This window comes from Lampetra planeri, chromosome 27, assembly GCF_965212315.1.
Source record: "Lampetra planeri chromosome 27, kcLamPlan1.2.h2, whole genome shotgun sequence".
NCBI lineage: Eukaryota > Metazoa > Chordata > Hyperoartia > Petromyzontiformes > Petromyzontidae > Lampetra > Lampetra planeri.
In genome coordinates, this window is record NC_136133.1 from 11,284,595 (window position 1) to 11,305,509 (window position 20,915).

General features: G+C 52.6%; 1 protein-coding gene across 1 annotated transcript in view; it reads left to right on the forward strand.

The window, feature by feature from the left end:
* The window catches only part of LOC144728173 (serine protease HTRA3-like), a 53,723-nt gene that overhangs the window by 19,890 nt on the left and 12,918 nt on the right, over window positions 1-20,915 (forward strand). Inside the window, exons 4-5 of the mRNA XM_078607527.1 lie at window positions 2,313-2,427; window positions 2,959-3,016. Of these exons, the coding sequence (XP_078463653.1) occupies window positions 2,313-2,427; window positions 2,959-3,016 (173 nt within the window). The remainder of the gene's footprint in view (window positions 1-2,312; window positions 2,428-2,958; window positions 3,017-20,915) is intronic.

Below are 20,915 nucleotides of genomic sequence, written 5' to 3' on the forward strand. Positions count from 1 at the left end.
AAAATCAAAATTAATAAACAATTGTCACCAAAACAAAATGCACAAACAACAAAGGTTATCACAACAACAAATCAGTCCATGGGGTCTACTACACATCCCAGAGCACAGTCCCAACTTCTCAACCAAGTCAGGAAACCTTCATAGAAAGGGCGGTGATGGAGTGTCAAAAAGGTAACGACTCATTTATACCAATCGCTCCAATGTCCACAAAGAATTTGGAAAACAATGCATCCTTGAAGGTGATTAGAGACCGAATAGGTAGCCAGTGGAGGGGTCGTGAAATGGGTGTACGTAATATGATGATGCTTACGGGTATGAGTAAGTACTCTTGCAGCTGCGCTTTGGCTGTACTGCACACGTTGGATGAGAAACTAAGGAAGACCAAATTGAAAAAAAACATGGCAGTCGTCTATCCTGGAAGTTACAAATGCATGGATTATTGCTTCGGCAGTCATATCGGAGAGAGTTTCGGATACGGGAAATGTTACGAAGATTAGATGAAAGTAAACGGGCTTGCACATATAGGATATGTGAGAAGAAAAGGAGAGGTTACAGTCAAGAATGAACCCCAGATTTCGTGCCTGTTGACGAATATGAAGATCAGAGTCAAGCAGACCGACGGTAGATTGCTGATGTTGTGAGGTAATTGATTTGCCCAACTAAGATAACTTCCGTTTTCTAGTTATTTAGCTGAAGAAAATTTGCTGCGAGCCAGTCAGAAGCTGCAGTAAGACAGGACGTCAGGGTGGAAAGTGGATTTAAATCAGACTGATTGAAACTAATAATTAATCTGTGTATCATGTTCAGGAAATTGTGTTTTATATCAAAAGCTTGAAATGAGTTTGCCAAGAGGAAGAACCTATATATGTCATTAGACCTCCTTTACGAGTACTAAAATATAATAATAGGGGGTTTCCCCTTTTTACTGGCAACAAAACTGAAACCTTTTAACAAGGAATCATGTGTGCATTAACGACAATACGTGTGGTCAAAATGCAAACAAAAAACACACTCTGATAATATATGCATTGTCCTTGAAACTTATTGGTCCACACATGATTCCTTGTAATAAGGTTTCAGTTTTGTTGCCAGAAAAAAAGGGGAAAACCCCTATTATCAACCTATAGGCCGAGCACGTTCAAAGAAGTGGAAACGTGAAGGAACTGATTTAAAAAAAGGGAGAACATCTAATGATGAATTTCACGTTCCAGTAAGGCAGATAATAGCTACACTACATATTACTTTACCAGGTAAGACCCACTGAGATACAAAGCTGTTTTTCAAAGCAACCTTGCCACAAATAATAGCTTATCATGTGGATTTTTTTTACAGCAGCCAAATGCTCTAAACGCCTATTTCCGAATGTGGAGGGAGATGCCGGATGACCGAGAGAAAAATCTACACGACCTCGGGGAGAACATGCAAACTCCAAATATGTAGGCCTCAGTGTCGGAATCTAACCCACTACCTCCTGTATACCAGGCGAGGTAGTTAACATCCAGACACCGTGGCACCCTCAGTCATCCCCTCCAAAGGAAAATCATCAATACTCAGTGTTGTATTGTTAATTCAGAGAATGTTTAATAAGGATAATTTAATCATCATGGGTATACAGAATGTGGGGCAGGTGTAGACGGGATGAGAGTTTGTGGAGAAGACCATTGATTCTTGCCGAGTGGCAGATGACGGAGTCTATGCGATATGATGGGTATATGAGATTGGGAACCAGCGATGAGAATTAATGATGCATTTGTTCGCATGAGTCAGGTCAATTGATGAATGCATTATCCGACTGTACACCTACGGTGTACTGTACATAAGGCCGTCGTTGTATTAATCCCCGCAGTTAACAAACCGAGTGGGCGCTTGGGTCTGGATGATGCGGAAGTGTATTTCAGGCCCAGCAGAAAATCAGGCGAGTAACTCGTTGCTACATTTCAGAAGTAGGTGACGTGTTTTAGTGACAGAAGCGACACCGGATCAACCAAGCCGGTTTAGCCAGCCGGAGACGCCGCCGAGAGGACCGCGCTGATGTATGCAGGTAACCTCCCAGCCACATAATAGCCGCTAAAGATGAGCCAGCGGGCAGCAAGGTTGCGACCAATGACCACACAGGGGACCAGGGGAAAGGCGGCAGTTGATGGAGGGTCCACAAGGTGGGTGGGAAAAGGTTGAAAAGATGGTGGCCACCACTGCAGCTCTCCCTGAACCAATGGCCCGGGAAAACCAAGTGGTAGGCAATGATGTTGATTATGACGGTAGTGATGTTGGAGGTGATAATGTTGATGATGTTGATGGTGTTGATGAGCTAGGATGGCGAGGTGATTGGCATCAATGCGCTCAAGGTGGCTGCTGGGATCTCGTTTGCGATCCCCTCTGATCGCATTCGCCTCTTCCTCTCCGAGTCGCACCACCGGCAGACCAGAGGTGGGGAGTCCTCCCTCCCTAATCCTCTACCTTCCTTCCAGTGCAGCAAAAGTTGCATATGCTATGGGCCCCAAACTTTCAAGTGCCCCGCGCCAAATGCTTTCAAGCTATCAGTGATTCTACACTTGCTCTAATACTATAGTACTATACTGCCTTCAACTTGTATGAACGACTGCGTGTTTAAGGTTAGCGTTTTGTCGTATTATCTGCCTGTATAGCAAATTAAAAAATATAATTACTTTACTGTGCAAGTACAAAATTTGTGTTTTAATATGTATGTGTTTTTTACTTAGGGCCCCTTTATAACAAATGCTACAGGCCCCGCACCAGCTTAATCCGGCACTGCTTCGTTCTCTTTCTCCCATCCTCCTTTCATCCTCCCTCTCCTCCTCCCTCCCTCCTCCTCACTTCCCCCTCCCCTTACTCCTCCCTCCCCCTTCTTTTCCCTCTCATGCACATTCTCTTCCTCCTCCAACCCCCCCCCCCCTTTTTGTCGTCATGGCGATGATGATATCCTCGTCGTCTTCACAGAGAAGAACGAGATGAAGCGACGATACATCGGCATCAGCATGCTGACGCTCACCACGAGGTGCGAGCCCTCACTCCACATTCACCACAGCCTCGCCACATTCACCACAGCCTCGCCACAATAACTCACTCATTCACCTCACTCGCCACAGTCTCACCACATCCTCGACATGCACGCTAATAACGCATTAATAAAGCGCTTTCCTACAAGGTACTCAAGGCAATGGCACATCACAACATAAACAAATCTTTGTCCAAGGAGAGGAAAAACGAAGAAGCTGGGACTTAAACGAGGGGGGGGGGGCAGAATGAAGCCTTCGGCGTGGCCACACAAGCACAAGGCCCCGGTGAGGTTGTGAGGTAACCAACTTGTCCACTTTGGGGAGCCTCATAGGTCAAAAAGGAGAATGTTAAACTTCAATCTGAACTTCATAGGGATCGGCTGGGTTTCTTGATAAGATTCTAGCAGCTGAGTTTCAGTTTCAAGTTTAATTTATTTGGTATAGCCCTGTGAGCCATTCGGCTCTTGAATCGGGTGCAACCGCAACAAACAAAAAACAAAAACATGAACAAGTTCACCGAGGACTCGGGTGGGAACACACGAAAGAACAGCATCGCAGTAATCGCTCCTTGCAAACACATGGACGTGGGTCGGCCTCTCCGTATCCCCCAGGATGACGAGCAAGGTCCCGGGCGAGGTCTCGGGCGAGCAGTGCGATGTTAGCGACCGGCTCAACCACTGAGTTTAAGCAAGTTCATGGTCATGATGAATGGTGTAGCCCAACTTAACTTAAGCATGTGAATGTCAGGTTTCAGTGAAAAACTAAATAAAAAGTGTCGATATCACTGACAAGATCATGAATCAACAATGACTTATTACCCATAGATCCAACATCGCACAATGCACAAGTCGCAAAGGCTGGGGATTGCACAACAGTTATATAGGATACATGTGAAGACATTCTTGGAAGGCTGCTAAGACAAAAAAAAAACGAATTGCGCTGAAGCATCTGTGGCTGAGCTGGATAACAAAGATAGGTTAATTGAGGCTGCATTGTTGATGGACTGACACGGGCGCAGCTGTGGCCAAAGCCGCAGTGTAGAGGATGGCCGACGAAGGGAGCAGAGGGCCAGCTCCGTAGGACATCCGAGGCGCAGCTTGTGAGACCAGGAGCAGGGCTGGTGAATCGGAGAGCCATATAACTCATACTGAAGACATTGCTTCCCGGACCATTTCGCCACCAGTCAACCTCATCGTCAATACTACACTTACCACACGCACTCACCGCAGCCTCACAAATCCACATTACCACAGCCTCACCGCAGCCTCACAACCTACATGATCATCACAGCCTCACCACATTCACTCACCAGAGCCACACAAACGCACATTACCACAGCCCCACCACACTCCGTCATCTCACTACACTCACTCCAGTCTCACCATACTCACACGACATCCTCTTCACACATACACCACCTCACCTCAAGGTGCGAACTCTAACCACTCACACACTCACCACACACTATCACCACATAAACAGTCTCACCACTTTTTATTCTTGGTTCTTTCGGTAAAGTCACGTAGAAGGAAAATAATAAAAATAAAACATAATAAAATAATTCTCACGACGTTTCGGCCACAACGCAAGCAGCCGTCTTCAGGTGGAGAATGCCTTCTCGACAGACCTGTTCTCCACCTGAAGACGGCTGCTTGTGTTGTGGCCGAAACGTCGTGAGAATTATTTGATTATGTTTTATTTTTATTATTTTATTCTTTTCCTTCTACGTGACTTTACCGAAAGAACCAAGAAGATGAATCCCTGCAGTCACGAAAGCTTTAAATCGAAATTTAGTCTCACCACTCTCATTCACCACACACTGATAATGATGGTGATTATGTCTTAGACTGATTAGTGAGCTCCGACTGGTTCTGTGGTGATGATGGTGGTGGTTATGATGGTAGTGTTGATGATGTTGATGATTGTCACATACGGGAAAATGACATTCACTGGGATAATCTGTAGTGAGGCAGAGTAGCTTGGTTTTTGATTTGGTGACAGATTGGACACATTAAAGCGCAGTCCAGCAAAGAAACGTCTCAACGACGCTGACAACACCAGAATGACTAACCCTGACCCTTGCTGATCTCGTGTTCGACACGCACGCCATCACGAACAATGGCTTGGTAGTCGCTAGGCCTTCACCAGTCGGGTAGGTTCACCTCGTTACAGACTGTACGATCGTAGTCACCACCGCAGAACAGGTTGATGACAATAAATACCAACATGTTCACTAAACACGCCCCTTCTCTCAGTCTCCATAAATTACGTCGATTTAGGTTATTAAATCGACCTAAATTAACTGAATTTCACTATCTGAATGGCTGTTTACACCTATGTGTCTAAGCGTCTGTATTATCTTATGAAGGTATAAAGTTAAAACAACACAAAAATCACTCACGCTTTCTGCCCCGTTCAAATACGAAGCCTCTGCCACGCTGTCTCCTCCTGGCAATGCTGCATTTCTCTATCTATAAACTAATTATTTTACCATGTAAAGCCCGCTGAGCTATAGAGTAAACCCTCTCCAGTCGCGGGGAATACATTCTTAAAAACGCTCGCGAATGCAGAATTCGCGAGTGCAGAAACCTTGCTCAACGGGAATAATTGGGTTACGTTCCTGGTGCGAGTGAACATGGGGGGGGGGGCGGGGGAATGGTAGATGTTTAATAACGATTACTACAATAAATAAGTAATAAATCATGAAGAACTTTTTTTATTACCTTTGATGATGATGATTTGACGATGACGGTGTAGGCAGTGATGGTGAGGAATTCAGGAGCATGACTTTTTGGGAGATGCAGGCGTTTGATTTTCTTTCTTTCGTACGTACTAATAGCAGCAGATTAAATATGTAACTTTAGATTTGTTATCCACTCAATTGTCTGTTCAGACGAAGAGTGGATCTTGTCCATTCCTCCCTTAAAGGAGTGAAGACAGCAGCTGGCTTGGGATTGGTGACCACACTCGTGGCCGCGTTATTTGTGCATCAGGTGGCCGCATCGGCCATGAATGATAACGCAACAGTTATCATTGTAACACTCTGGGGAGCGCTTCTTTTTAATGGGCCTCAGTCGATTCCATAGCAAATGTAGGCCTACCACAGATGCACTCTCACCGATATCGAGCTTATCTAATACTTTTACTTGTTCACTCACACTCTAGATTTGAAGCTTTCGTGACTGCAATGATTCATATTCTCAGGTTTTTTCGGTAAAGTCACGTAGGTAAAACATTAAAAGTAATGAAAGTAAAATAAAACAAAACAAAAATAAAAATAAAATTCACGACGTTTCGGAGGCGTTGCCTCCAAAACGTCGTGAATTTTATTTTTGTTTTGTTTTATTTTACTTTCATTACTTTTAATGTTTTACCTACGTGACTTTACCGAAAAAACCTGAGAATATCACTCACACTCATCACTTTATAACACGTAGGCTTTCTCGACCAATATCCATAATAGAGGTTTTGGGTGGGGGGAGATCGCGTATATACAAATGTGTCGTTAAACCCGCCACCACCTGACACAGCCAATGATGAAGGTTTGTCACGTAAACAAAACGTGCCAATTCGTTACTAGTTCAGCACACCGGTCGTGTGTTGGAGAATAAACCTACAACATTTACAATTTGAGTACGATATATCACCTCAGGTCTTCACACCTAATTGGCTCACAAGTGAGGACATCACAATTATCCCTCCATTTAAGACGGAAACAGGAGGATGATTTATCCACATCTCTGGCTGTTGCCTGATGAGGCTGGTTGTAATTTATGGCGAAACGTAGTACTCGAATTGTAAATGTTATATACCTCAATGTTAATAGGCGAAATGTAAATATTCAGACAGAGAAGGGACGTGTTTAGTGAAAGTTTTGGTATTCGTTTCCATCAGCCTGCCCTGTAGTGGTGACTACGATTGTCCGGTCCGTAGCGAAGTAGTGATGGCATAGCCACTATCGTGGCGCATTGTTCGTGATCGTGTGGGGGTTAAACACGAGAGCAAGCAAGGGTCATCAGGGTCCTTGTCTACAGGCAGAGACACAAACTTGGACTCTTGGTGTACAACAAACGACACTGGTGCGAACGACGACACACACCTGTATTTTGCGGGACGTTAAGAGAAGTGTTTTGCTGTATTTTGCTTTGATGTGGCACCTCAACCTTTGCCATGCAAGCATCTCGTGGACAAAGACCCCCCGTATTAATTCAACAGACTGTTGGGGCAAGTGCTGTTAGTGAGCTGTGAGGGTCGCTAGCCCCCGAGATCCCTCCCTCGGTACCCCTAACGGCCGGGTTAACCTCATTACTCGCCCCCTCGCTGCTAGGCGAACCGCTGCTGGGTTCTTCACCCATGGGGTGAGAGCCGTCGCTCCAGGATTCCCCTCCCCCGCGGGTCCGCGTAGTAGGCATGGTTAATTACGTACGCGCACACCCACACACAGCTCTGCGCGGCACTCACTCAACCCTGACCACTCACGCTAGGATCGCGCACCTGTATTATACACGTCGTGAACGTGCGCGCACACACACATACAGCTCCACACGCGATACCCACTCTTGCGCCGCTCTGCGCCGCGCTCGCCGCTCACGTTATGATCGCGCACCTGGGGTACGCCGATTACGCACGCCGCGAGCTTACGCATACACAGTACCACACGCGTTCACACTTATAACACGAGATCACACGAGGCCACGATCAGCTATTAATGATTTATTGTCTGCTACGTGGGACTGGTTGTTGAGTCAGTATGAATCGACGAGGCTGCCTACTCTACTAACCCGGAACCTATTCCCTATTTATCGTTCACGAAACACTTTTACCTCCTTACTCACGGTTTGAGGCACTCGACGTTCCGTGGGTTTTCCTCGCTGCTTGCCTCGACACGTCGCACGGACGTCCGGAGGGCAGAGCTGGGGCAGTCCTGGACGTTGGCTTCTCGGAGCAAGAGTGCGATTTCCCCTTTGCGCTCCCCATTTATCCTCCCTACCTCAAAGGGAATGCGGCTCTGGACAATAGGCTCGCGACCCTCTCGCATGCGCACCGCCGTTCCGGGCGCTTTTGATATGCGACTTAATGCTCAACCTGCGCGGCGCAAATTCCAATCAATCCGCTTTTGATATGCTAATTATTGCTCAACCTGCGCGGCGCAAATTCCAATCAATCCCTTTCTCACGCAGGCCCCCCCCCATTATCGCAGTTTATGCGGCGGCGTCCGTCACAAAGGTGCGCCGTGGGAATTTGTGCACGGCTCCCCGCGTGACCCCGCTCTCCCGATTACTCATACTAACAGCCTTATCCTTTAACTCCCCTAACAATGGTGCCTGCGTGTTTTCTAATGATGCTCCTCCATCACAATGCTTATTCCCTCTGCCTGCCCCGTCGATACTTGCGTGTGTGGGGTGTGTGAGATGCGTTTCCCCCGCGGTGGCCGAGTGGCCCCTCGCTGCGACCTTGCAACCTTAAGGCCGGTCGCAGCGCCGCGGTGCAAAGTAGCGTCGGGGGAGGTCGTCCAATTCCCTGGTCGCCGGAAACCGTGAAAGTTTAATCCCGATAAGGGCTTCTCGGATAAAAACCGGTCGGCCAGGTGACCTCCCCACGGAGCTCTATGGGGGGGGGGGGAATGCGTGCGGGTGTGTTCGTGTGAGGTGAGGTGAGGGGGACGCGGGGTCGGCTCCGTCGCTTGGTGGTGGCGAGGTCTTAGATGGGGCGCCTGCTGAACGGCTTCGTGGCGGCGGCATGACATAGCCCCCCGAGGTGCTGGTCTCCGTCCCGGGTTGACTGGAGCACCTTGCTTGAGCCGCGCCCACGAGGAAACGTCCCCTGGCGGGGTCGGGGCGTCTCGGGGGCCCGGCGGGGCCCATGTAGGGTGCGAGGCCCCCCAACACGAGGGTTGCGGGTACTCCGGGATTACGGGGCCTTCGAGTGACGGGGTTCTCTCTCGCCGGGGCCGCTTTCCACGGTTTTAAGCGGCGGACGTTGACCACCGTCTCTCGATCCCTCTCCCCGCCATAAATTAGTACCGTCCAGGGGGAGATCTGTCGCACCACGGTCCAGGGTCCCCGCCAGTAGGTCGTCAGTTTCCCCACCTGCCCGGCCCCGACGCGAGGGGTGTGTAGCCACACCTTAGCGCCTGTCAGGAATAAGGGGGGTTCCATAAAGGGGTCGGGTGCCCTGTTCCTGCCGCCGATGCGCGGCTTCCCCTTGCGGGTATGCTCGGCCTCGGGCTTCTCGCAGGGTCTCCAACAGGTGTTCCACGGGGCGGCTTCCCTCCTCCGGCTGGGGGAAGGGACGCCGAATAGCAGATCTGCGGGTAAACGAGACTCACGGCCGAACATCATTAAAAACGGGGTTTGTCCCGTCGACGTGTGTACGGTGGTGGCGTAGGCGAAAAGGGCGTAGGGGAGGTGTTCGTCCCAATCCCGTTGATTTGCGGCCGCCATACGTTTGAGTTTCCCCGCTAGGGTCTGATTCATGCGCTCCACCATACCGTTCGCTTGGGGGTGGTACGCTGTGGTTCGGTCCTTCTGGATTCCGAACTCTCGGCACAGTGCCTGGAACAACTCGGCCTCGAACTCGCTACCCTGGTCGGTGAGGACTCGTTCTGGGATCCCGTGCTTAAGTACGTAGTGTTCCACGAATGCCCGGGCCACCACCAAGGCCGTTTTATCAGGGATGGCCACTGCCACGGGGTAGCGGGTGAAATACTCTACTGTGACTAGGATATATCGGTTGCCTCGATGGGATCGCGGGAATGGCCCCTGTAGGTCAATCCCGACCAGCTGATTCGTGCGGCTGACGCGGAACGGCCTTAGGGGTACCTGGTATCGTGCCGGTTTCGGCCCGCACTGCTGACAGGCGCGGCAGCCCTGTACCCAGGCCGCCACGTCTTGTGCCAATTTGGGCCAGAGATACTGGCGACGCAGGGTCTCTCGAGTGCGTCGTTCCCCATCGTGGCCCCCGAGTGGGTGGTCATGCACCAGCCGAAGCAGCTGGGGTCGCACCTGGGCAGGAACACAGATGCACCCCGGCTGGCCGGCCTCGGTTAACTCCCGTACCACTCCGTTCTGCACACACAACCGGGCATACAAACCGCTCCAGGGTCCTGGTAGGGCGCTCTTTTCCTCCCGCAGTGCCGCCTCCACTGCCGCCAGATCGGGATCTCGCTGCTGGGTCTGTCTCAGCTGCTCGTCGTTCAGGCCCGGGAAGGCGCAGCCGACGTCCTCCTGGATCCGTCCGATCGGGTCCCGAGCCGCGAGTCCCGCGCTTGCCGTGCGGTCGACGGGATCCTCGGTGCCACCTGTGAGGGCCTCTGTGGCGCACACTGCACTCTCTCTCGCTGGGGGGGGGTCCGTTGCCTGCCGGCAGCGTCCCCCCGTGAAGCACGGGCAGGCCTCCTCCGCCCTTGTCTCGGCGTCCACCGTGGGTCGCCTCGACAAGGCGTCCGCGTTTGCATGCGTCCGGCCAGCCCGATACTCGATTTGCAGGTTGTACTCCTGCAACTGCGCCAACCACCGGGCCATCTGCCCCCGCGGCTCCTTGAATGTAAGAAGGAACTGCAGAGCATAATGGTCAGTGCGTACGCGACATTTCCTGCCGTACAAATACGGCCGGAACTGCTTACATGCGAAAATCACGGCGTACAACTCTTGGCGGGTCACGCAATAGTTAAGCTCGGCCCCACTCAAGGTCCGGCTGGCGTACGCGATGACTCGTTCCGTCCCATCCTGTACCTGTGACAACACCGCGCCCAGCCCGCTGCTGCAGGCGTCGGTGTCCAAAATAAAATCGGTGGTAAAATCGGGGAAAGCGAGGGTGGGGGCGTGGGTCAGGTGGTCTTTGAGAGTGATGAAGGCCGTCTGGCAGGCCCCCGTCCACTGGTAGGGGTGCTTAGGGGAGGTGAGTTGGGTGAGGGGGCGTGCAATCTCGCTGAATCCCTTTACAAATCGACGATAATAGGTGGCGAGCCCCAAAAATGATCTGATCTCCGTCAGATTCCTTGGCTGTGGCCACTCCACTACGGCGCGTACCTTCTCCGGATCGGTGTGCACACCTGCCTCGCTGACGCGATGCCCGAGGTACCCCACCTCGCGTTGTGCGATGTAACACTTACGTGGCTTGAGCTTGAGATGAGCCGCTCGCAGTCGCTGGAACACCTCTCGAAGCCTGGACCAATGCTCAGACAAAGATCTACTGAACACTATCACATCGTCCAAGTAAATCAGGCACTGTTCCCATTGCAAGCCCCGCATCACCAACTCCATCAGCCGCTGGAACGTCGCGGGCGCATTGGTGAGTCCGAACGGGAGTACTCGAAACTCGAATAGCCCCATCGGGGTGGTGAATGCGGTTTTCGGCCGATCCTCCTCCGCCATCTCCACCTGCCAGTACCCGGACGCGAGATCGAGGGTGGAAAAATATCGCGCTCCAGCGAGGCTGTCGAAGGTGTCGTCGATGCGGGGTATGGGGAAGGCATCGCCGAGCGTGACTGCATTTAGTTTACGGTAATCGACGCAGAACCGGGTTGACCCATCCTTTTTCGTCACTAGTACCACTGGGGCTGACCAGGGGCTCGCCGAGGGCTGAATTATGTTATCGCGAAGCATGTCCCCAACTGCCTCTTTGATTTGAGCGCGTTCGGGTGCGCCCACTCGGTACGCAGGGAGTTTGATGGGTCGGGCTGCACCGGTGTCAATTTGGTGCTTAACAAGATCGGTCCGACCCACGTCCGAGTCGTGTTCACTGAATACGTCGGGGTACTCCCGCAGTAACTCGCGCAGCCGATCGGCCTCTCCCTTAGGTAAATCCGCCCATGGTACATGTAACGCGTCGAGCAGGGGAATGACCTCGGCTCGGGGAGTCGGGCCGACTCGCCAGGCCAGGTCCTGGTCACCCTCAGAACGACCGGGGTCCTCAGCCCAGAGTGCGAACACCGAGTCGTTAGAGTGGCGTGCGTGCAGGGGGTGTACGGTGGCTATCGGGGTGCGCCGCCGCAGTATCGCTGGGGTACTGTGGGGGTTAAACATCCGCATAAACAATCGGTCCCCATCTGCGTTTACCAACGTGGCGGATCCCATGACCCCATACCGTTTTGCCAACTCCGGGTGAGGAGTTAGCATTACCTCTCCTGATGGTCGGAGCGTGGGGTCGGTGGGGGATATTGCCACCGGCACCAGCATCTCGGTGAGCGGGCCGATGGTGACTGCCGTCGCCAGGATAGCGGCCACAGGTGCGAAGCGGGGGCGCGTCGGTTCTCGTCCCAAGAACGGTATCCGCTCGCCGTTGCTCTCCATGGTGGCGCATCGCTGGCGGGGTTGCACGTTGAGTCCTAGCCGTTCTAAGAGGTCGGTACCTGCGATACACTCGTGACACAACGCACTCGACACGTAGAACTCCTGGGTGCACACCTGACTGCCTATGCGGACCTCTAGGGTTGCTCTCCCCAGCAACCCCATTCCGGCTCCGCTCGCCGTGTGCAGCGCGCGGTCCGGGGCCTGCAGGTGACGCACGTCGACCCCGATCGCGCTGCAGTGCGCTGCACTCACGAGCGAGGCCACCGCCCCCGTGTCCAGCAGGATTCGGGTACGCACTCCGTTTACCTCCCCTTCCACCAGCGACGTGGCCCCGGTGATCCCCGCCACCAGCTCCCGTAGCCAGTCGCCAGGAGTCACCATTTCCGGGGGCGTTGTTGCTGGAACCTGTGTGGAGATCACTCGCTCGCCATTATCACTACAGCTTGTTCGTGTCGGGGCTACGTCGATTTCACCCCCCGGTGGTCCCCTCTCTAGGGGGGCCTTAGTGTTTGACCTTAGCTCTTGTCTAGCTCAGGCGACCTGAGGACAGTCCCTCCTGAGATGCCCTCGCCGATCGCAAACATAACACGTCCGGGGAGGGGTGGCGGCTCCGTAGTGGGCCCCCTGCCCGCTCCCTCTCCCAGTTTGTCGCTGCCTGGACTCCACCTCTAGTTGGGTTACCCTTCCCGTTAGCCCTCCCACCGTGGCGCGCAGCTCCCCCATCTCGGACTGGATGGCCTCAACGGAGGACTGCAGCTTGGTCATATTTTTATTCGCTTCCTCGCGTATATCTCCTATGCCAGCCTGTAACCCGGCTACCCACCCTGGGGTGGTCTCGCTGGGTCTCTGGGGCTCCCTTGCTCGTCCCCTTACTGCGATGGCGATCTCTTCCTCCTCGTCGGAGAGTAGGCTCGCCACGGCGCACTCTCGTCCCCTCCCTCGAGGCTGCGCGCGCTCACCCGAGAGTTTCTCGCATTTGCGCGCGCGCTCGACGAGGTTGTTAAAGGAGAGGCGTGCACCGTCGACATTTGGCTGCCACCACGGGGTTTGTGCCAAATATCGCTGGACCTTCCCGGCGGCGAGGCCCTCAATTATTTTTGACTCGTACTCCGGGTACGTGAGCTGGGTCAGCGTGCGCACGTCCTCAGCGTAATTTCGCAAATCCTCGCCGGGTCGGCGACGGCGTGCCTCTAATGCTGCCTGCGCCTCCTCCTCGTCATAGGCGCCGAAGCGTCGTTCAAGTTCGCACATTAATTCTTCCCACTGAGTTTGTGCGCTTGCGGGCAAAGCTTCCACAAAGTCAGCTGCCCGCCCATCTAAATGTAGCTCTAACTGCTGCAACGCCTCCTCATCTGACCACCCATTAACCTTTTTAGCTCCCCTGATGCTGCGGGCAAACGATTTCCATGATGGAATTCCTTTGCCCGTAAATGTGCATTTTACTTTAACTTGGGTTAGGGGGCCTCTCTCCCTTGGGGGCGCGGGGGATCGTCCCGTTTCTGACACCAATATGTGAGGGTCGCTAGCCCCCGAGATCCCTCCCTCGGTACCCCTAACGGCCGGGTTAACCTCATTACTCGCCCCCTCGCTGCTAGGCGAACCGCTGCTGGGTTCTACACCCATGGGGTGAGAGCCGTCGCTCCAGGATTCCCCTCCCCCGCGGGTCCGCGTAGTAGGCATGGTTAATTACGTACGCGCACACCCACACACAGCTCTGCGCGGCACTCACTCAACCCTGACCACTCACGCTAGGATCGCGCACCTGTATTATACACGTCGTGAACGTGCGCGCACACACACATACAGCTCCACACGCGATACCCACTCTTGCGCCGCTCTGCGCCGCGCTCGCCGCTCACGTTATGATCGCGCACCTGGGGTACGCCGATTACGCACGCCGCGAGCTTACGCATACACAGTACCACACGCGTTCACACTTATAACACGAGATCACACGAGGCCACGATCAGCTATTAATGATTTATTGTCTGCTACGTGGGACTGGTTGTTGAGTCAGTATGAATCGACGAGGCTGCCTACTCTACTAACCCGGAACCTATTCCCTATTTATCGTTCACGAAACACTTTTACCTCCTTACTCACGGTTTGAGGCACTCGACGTTCCGTGGGTTTTCCTCGCTGCTTGCCTCGACACGTCGCACGGACGTCCGGAGGGCAGAGCTGGGGCAGTCCTGGACGTTGGCTTCTCGGAGCAAGAGTGCGATTTCCCCTTTGCGCTCCCCATTTATCCTCCCTACCTCAAAGGGAATGCGGCTCTGGACAATAGGCTCGCGACCCTCTCGCATGCGCACCGCCGTTCCGGGCGCTTTTGATATGCGACTTAATGCTCAACCTGCGCGGCGCAAATTCCAATCAATCCGCTTTTGATATGCTAATTAATGCTCAACCTGCGCGGCGCAAATTCCAATCAATCCCTTTCTCACGCAGGCCCCCCCCCCATTATCGCAATTTATGCGGCGGCGTCCATCACAAAGGTGCGCCGTGGGAATTTGTGCACGGCTCCCCGCGTGACCCCGCTCTCCCGATTACTCATACTAACAGCCTTATCCTTTAACTCCCCTAACAATGGTGCCTGCGTGTTTTCTAATGATGCTCCTCCATCACAATGCTTATTCCCTCTGCCTGCCCCGTCGATACTTGCGTGTGTGGGGTGTGTGAGATGCGTTTCCCCCGCGGTGGCCGAGTGGCCCCTCGCTGCGACCTTGCAACCTTAAGGCCGGTCGCAGCGCCGCGGTGCAAAGTAGCGTCGGGGGAGGTCGTCCAATTCCCTGGTTGCCGGAAACCGTGAAAGTTTAATCCCGATAAGGGCTTCTCGGATAAAAACCGGTCGGCCAGGTGACCTCCCCACGGAGCTCTATGGGGGGGGGGGAATGCGTGCGGGGTTGTTCGTGTGAGGTGAGGTGAGGGGGACGCGGGGTCGGCTCCGTCGCTTGGTGGTGGCGAGGTCTTAGATGGGGCGCCTGCTGAACGGCTTCGTGGCGGCGGCATGACAGAGGGTGGGTGGCCAGCACCACGCGCGGCCGCCTTTGTCTCCCTCGTGGAGATGTTAATATATCGCACCAGGTACTTGTTTGAGGCTGAGTTGACCTAGGGGAGACCCAGGACAGATTCAGATAATAGTCACTGGTGTCAGGCGTGAGCAGGAATCAAACTCGGGTACTGGGTTTTCATGTTTATTTAAATTATTTATTTTTTAGTTTATTGGCATACGGTATAGTATACTTATTTCAATTATGATTCTGTCTATTTTTGATTTCCATGTACCTAGCTCCATTATGTATGTAAGGGTTAAGTATTGAATGTCGCATTTTTAACTTTCCTGGCACTTTCTGTAGTAGGTTCGAATTAGGTGCACACACACACAACTTGGAGGCAACACTATTTATTAAACGGTAAATAATATAACACTCTACATGAGGTGGTGACCACCTTCCTCAACTCACTAACACTCTGGAACACGACACAGACTGGACCAGGCAGGCAACGGTCTGCCTGGCCCAGGACGACGACTCGGGACTTGACGACCGAAGATGTCTTCACCTTGGAGTACAGTACAACAGCAGCCTCGCTCTGCGTTCACACCACGCTTATATTTGGTTTGGCGTGGCTGGCTCCGCCCGGGCGTGGCTGGCTCTCTTCAGGCCACGCCTCCCTTCCCAGGACACGCCTCACTTCCCCCACCTCTGGGAGGGTCCGGATCCCTCCACCACGTGACCCCCCAGGCACCCCCTTGGGGCCCCCAGCCTTCGTACGGGCCGACACAGTAGTGACCTTTCTCTGTCACTACATCACCCCCCCCTGTATAAACACACAGCCGTCCCCGGCTGTAACACAACTGTGAAACATCGAAAAGGTGTGCCTCCGAACCAACATCAATAAATGACCGGCGACCGATAAGAAATACAATCACGTAATATATACAGAATCGACGAGGGTAAAAGGGAACCGCATAGAAAACGGGGAATTAACAACAATTATACATGAAAACTGGCTAACCCACTTACGCTCCAGCACAGCCCCCCCCCCCCCCCGTTAGAATCACGCATGCAATGACAGTCACCCGTTAGCACCCCCCCCCGCCTTTCCGACGTGGCGTCACAACCAGTAGCACGCGTCGGCCATATCGGGGGGGAATTTCCATGTTACCACCCCACCGCCTTTCCGACGCGGCGTCACAACCAGTAGCACGCGTCGGCCATATCGGTGGGATTTTAACCCAGTCTCTCTCCAAGACTCGCATCGCAGCATATAGCTGTACCGACCGAGCTGAGACGAGCCAGTCTCTCTCGAAGACTCGCATCGCAGCATATAACTGTACCGACCGAGCTGAGACGACCCAACGTTCACTCATTGCACAACATGCATCCTAACAACTGAGGGATACAGTCCCAACGTAACAGGACAACTCCACCTGAACCTTACGAATCTCCAGCCCACTGTTTCAACGCACCTCGGAGTGTCTCACTCTCCGGGCCGTCAGGTCAAGCCATCAGACACAGCATGATGGGACCACACTCTCTGAGCCATGTGAGCGCACAGCCCACTTGGCTAGACAAGCCACGGAGTGTCTCGATCTCCGGTCTGTCAGGTCAAGCTGTCAGACAGCATGACGGGACCACACTCTCTGAGCCATGTGAGCGCACAGCCCACTAGGCTAGACAAGCCACGGAGTGTCTCGATCTCCGGGCTGTCAGGTCAAGCTGTCAGCCATTGCATGACGGGACCACACTCTCCGAGCCCTGTGAGCGCACAGCCCACTAGGCTAGACATACCACGGAGTGTTTCAATCTCCGGACTGTCAGGTCAAGCCGTCAGCCATAGCATGACGGGACCACAACGTTCATGTTAGACACGCAACTCTTACTGGGCCATCCTGGTCAGGACCTGCGCCCCAAGATAGGTGACAGCCAGCAGCACAATTCCAAATCCCTGGCAGCATGTCACCATCGCAATTTAACACCATCACAACACATACAATTTGAATTATGATCCCCCACAGAACTGATCCAATGCCGAACAGGTACGCACAATTTGTGACGATCCCGAATATTCAATGGTCACAACAATACACCTCACATCCCGTATCCGTACACATCATCTCCGAGACTCGCATTGCAGCATGCAGCTGTACCAACCGAGTGGAGAGAGCAACGCAATTTGACGGCAATTAACGGAAACGCACCCCCGATCCATATAGAACACAAGGAGCATTCCCGCACAAAAGACATCATCTGTGCAACAACGGACAGGAACCAACCAGTGAGTTTGAAACAAACCGAACCTGTCATTTCAAAATCCCCTTCAACATTAACCATGGGACTCGGGGCATTCGAATTTTGAGAGCAAAAAAACTATACACAAACCCCAAGAATCGCCGAATTGATTAATACAGTATATGCAGTATACGAAGTTCATACAGTAAATCGTTTGGCGCAATGCTCCATCCAGTCCCCACATGGCAACACACACAATCAATACTCCAGACAATCCGCACATAGTAAATAATCACAAGCAAGTACCCAACAGTCCCTACACTGTTAACAATTCCAAGCAAAGCTCCATACGGTCTGTACCTTGGCAACAATGACGATCAAAGTTTCCTACAGTTACACGTGACAATCACGAGCGAAACTCCATACAGTATACACAATAACAATGGCGATTTCGCAACAAAACGATGTAACAACACGAGTCATTATCACGGCAACATACAGGATATAAACGGAGCACGGGACACTAACAACGAATTAATCATTAACTACACCCAGAAGATACCGATCTCGACGCCGTATTTAACAACGCCGTTACAAGCAGACACCCGTATGGTCGTCACTTTATCACGCACACACCACCGGACGAACACGCTCCGCAAACCAACGAGTTAAAAAAAACACCCGCGATCGCAACCCGGCACACGCAAGATGGGTGAAGATATTATTATTTTTCTTGGGCCGTGTGCTTGTCATGTCACGACTCGCCTGGCGACTGTGAATAGCGGAGGGCGGCAAGGTGGAGCACTGGGACGGCCCGAAGAATCTTTCATGGTGAACACGGCCTGCTCTTGCGAACCCATCCACCTCTCGTGCTCGAGCAGAAGGCTGGAACTCCCCCTCTGCAGGTGTTGATGTTGGCGGGAGCGGCATTTCGGCAGCAGGAGCGGCGTTTTGGCGGGAACAGCGCCCCGACCCGCCGCTCGAAATGGCGGGAGCGGCGCTTCGGCGGGAACCGCGCCCCGACCAGCCGCTCGAAATGGCGGGCCCACCGCGTGGCCCGCATGCCCGGGCCTCCCCCGCCAGCCCCCGCAGCGACGATGGTGTCCTCTCCCCGCGGCTCCGTCGCTCCGTTCCCAATGGCGGCGAAGCAGCAGTGCGATGCCAGTCCCGCCGCTCCGCGTGCAGCGCCATCTCTCTCTCTCTCTCTGTCACCGGGGCTGCCATCCCCGGGGCTGTCTGAAGGATGGTCGTCACACCGTCCCCGTCGTACGAAGGCGTCCAGGTGAGTTTTATATTTGTTTTTCGTGTGCCCATTTTACTTCCCTAGGATAACACCTAGCAATATTTATTTTTCCACAACTTCTGACGCCAAATGTAGTGGGTTCGAATTAGGTGCACACACACGCAACTTGGAGGCAACACTATTTATTAAACGGTAAATAATATAACACTCTACATGAGGTGGTGACCACCTTCCTCAACTCACTAACACTCTGGAACACGACACAGACTGGACCAGGCAGGCAACGGCCTGCCTGGCCCAGGACGACGACTCGGGACTTGACGACCGAAGATGTCTTCACCTTGGAGTACAGTACAACAGCAGCCTCGCTCTGCGTTCACACCACGCTTATATTTGGTTTGGCGTGGCTGGCTCCGCCCGGGCGTGGCTGGCTCTCTTCAGGCCACGCCTCCCTTCCCAGGACACGCCTCACTTCCCCCACCTCTGGGAGGGTCCGGATCCCTCCACCACGTGACCCCCCAGGCACCCCCTTGGGGCCCCCAGCCTTCGTACGGGCCGACACAGTAGTGACCTTTCTCTGTCACTACATTTCCAAGGATGTAACCCCTCGCGATATTCAAGGGTCTCCTGTACTGGCAAACTGTCATCTCATTAGGTGTCCAATATATCACCAATACAAAAATAAGTTACTCTACATCACCACAAATCCTCCCACTGGATTTAATGTCTCCGTACGTGACATAGTGGGTGCTTATATTCCGGGATCTGGAGTGTCGGAGGGGGTTAAGATTATTATTAATTTCATCATCTTGATACCGGCAAAAATGGGCCCACAGAGATGTCAAAAAAGTGTCACTAAAGGAAGCCGTCAGATCTGTGCAGGAAGCCGAGTCCTATACACGGTGACTCTTGTATGCCAATGGAGATCACAGTTGAAGCATGGCAGACACTGAGGAACTCATCAGAGAGGGAGGGTGAGCTGTTGGGCTTTATGAGGGTGCAGAGCTACACACATTCTGGAGACGGGCGTGAGCTACAGGTCGAGCGAGAGAGACGAATGAGGAAGTCCGCAAGGATGAAGGCAGGGAAAGAGAGCAGAAAGAGAAGGAATAGGAGAGGGAAAAAGATTTATGAAACTATTTTAAACTATTTTACCGGGTAAGCCCCACTGAGCCTCTTTTTCAGGAGCGACCTGGACACAAATAATAGCTCAATGAAGTGCTTGTCATGTGGAGATTTATAGCAGCCAAAGACTCTAAACACATGATTCGAAATGTGGAAGAAAAAAATCGAAGGACTCGGAGAAAACTCCATACAACCACAGGGAGAACATGCAAACTCCAAAAATACAGGCGTCAGGGTCAGGATCGAACCCATGCGCCCCTGTAAAGCAGGCGAGATAGTGAACATCTTGCCACCGCGGCGCCCCCAATCTGAACTGCCGTTTATATAGGTGAGGTGATTATCTTAACCCCTCCCCCGCCACACTGGTCACTTCATGACGCCAGTATGACCGAACAGTGTGAACATCAAAGCAATTAACACACGTATAACAATCCGGTAGAAACCAGTCGAACCTAGTTGGCGAACATTAAAAGCAATTATCAAAACTAGAATGAACCCACGGTGGCGAGATATTAACTACCTCACCCTGTATACAGAAGGTGGTGATTTTGATCCTGACCCTGACACCTGTATATTGGGAGTTTGCATGTTCTCCCCGTAGTCACATTAAATTTTCTCTGGGTCCCTCGGTTTTCCCTCTACTACTAGAAAACATGCATTTGCAGTATTTGGTTGCTATACATTTCCACACAATAATCTACTTCACTGAACTATTATACAGGTAGGAACAACAGTTCCACACTGCCCACCAGGGATTTATTTGTCTGTCGTGCATAGCCCCTCCTAAACATGTACGCTCTCGGATTGGTTGAAGTGCGTCAAGTGACCGCGAGCCAGCAGCCAATCAGAGGTGCGCCCCTCCCAAACATGTACGCTCTCGGATTGGTTGAACCAAGTTCCTACCTGCCCACTCCAAAGGAACGTGTTTTGTGGTCAGGTCGCTTCTGAAAAAGAGCGAAATAGCTCAGTGGGCCCTGTACCTGGTAAATATTATTTTTTTCTA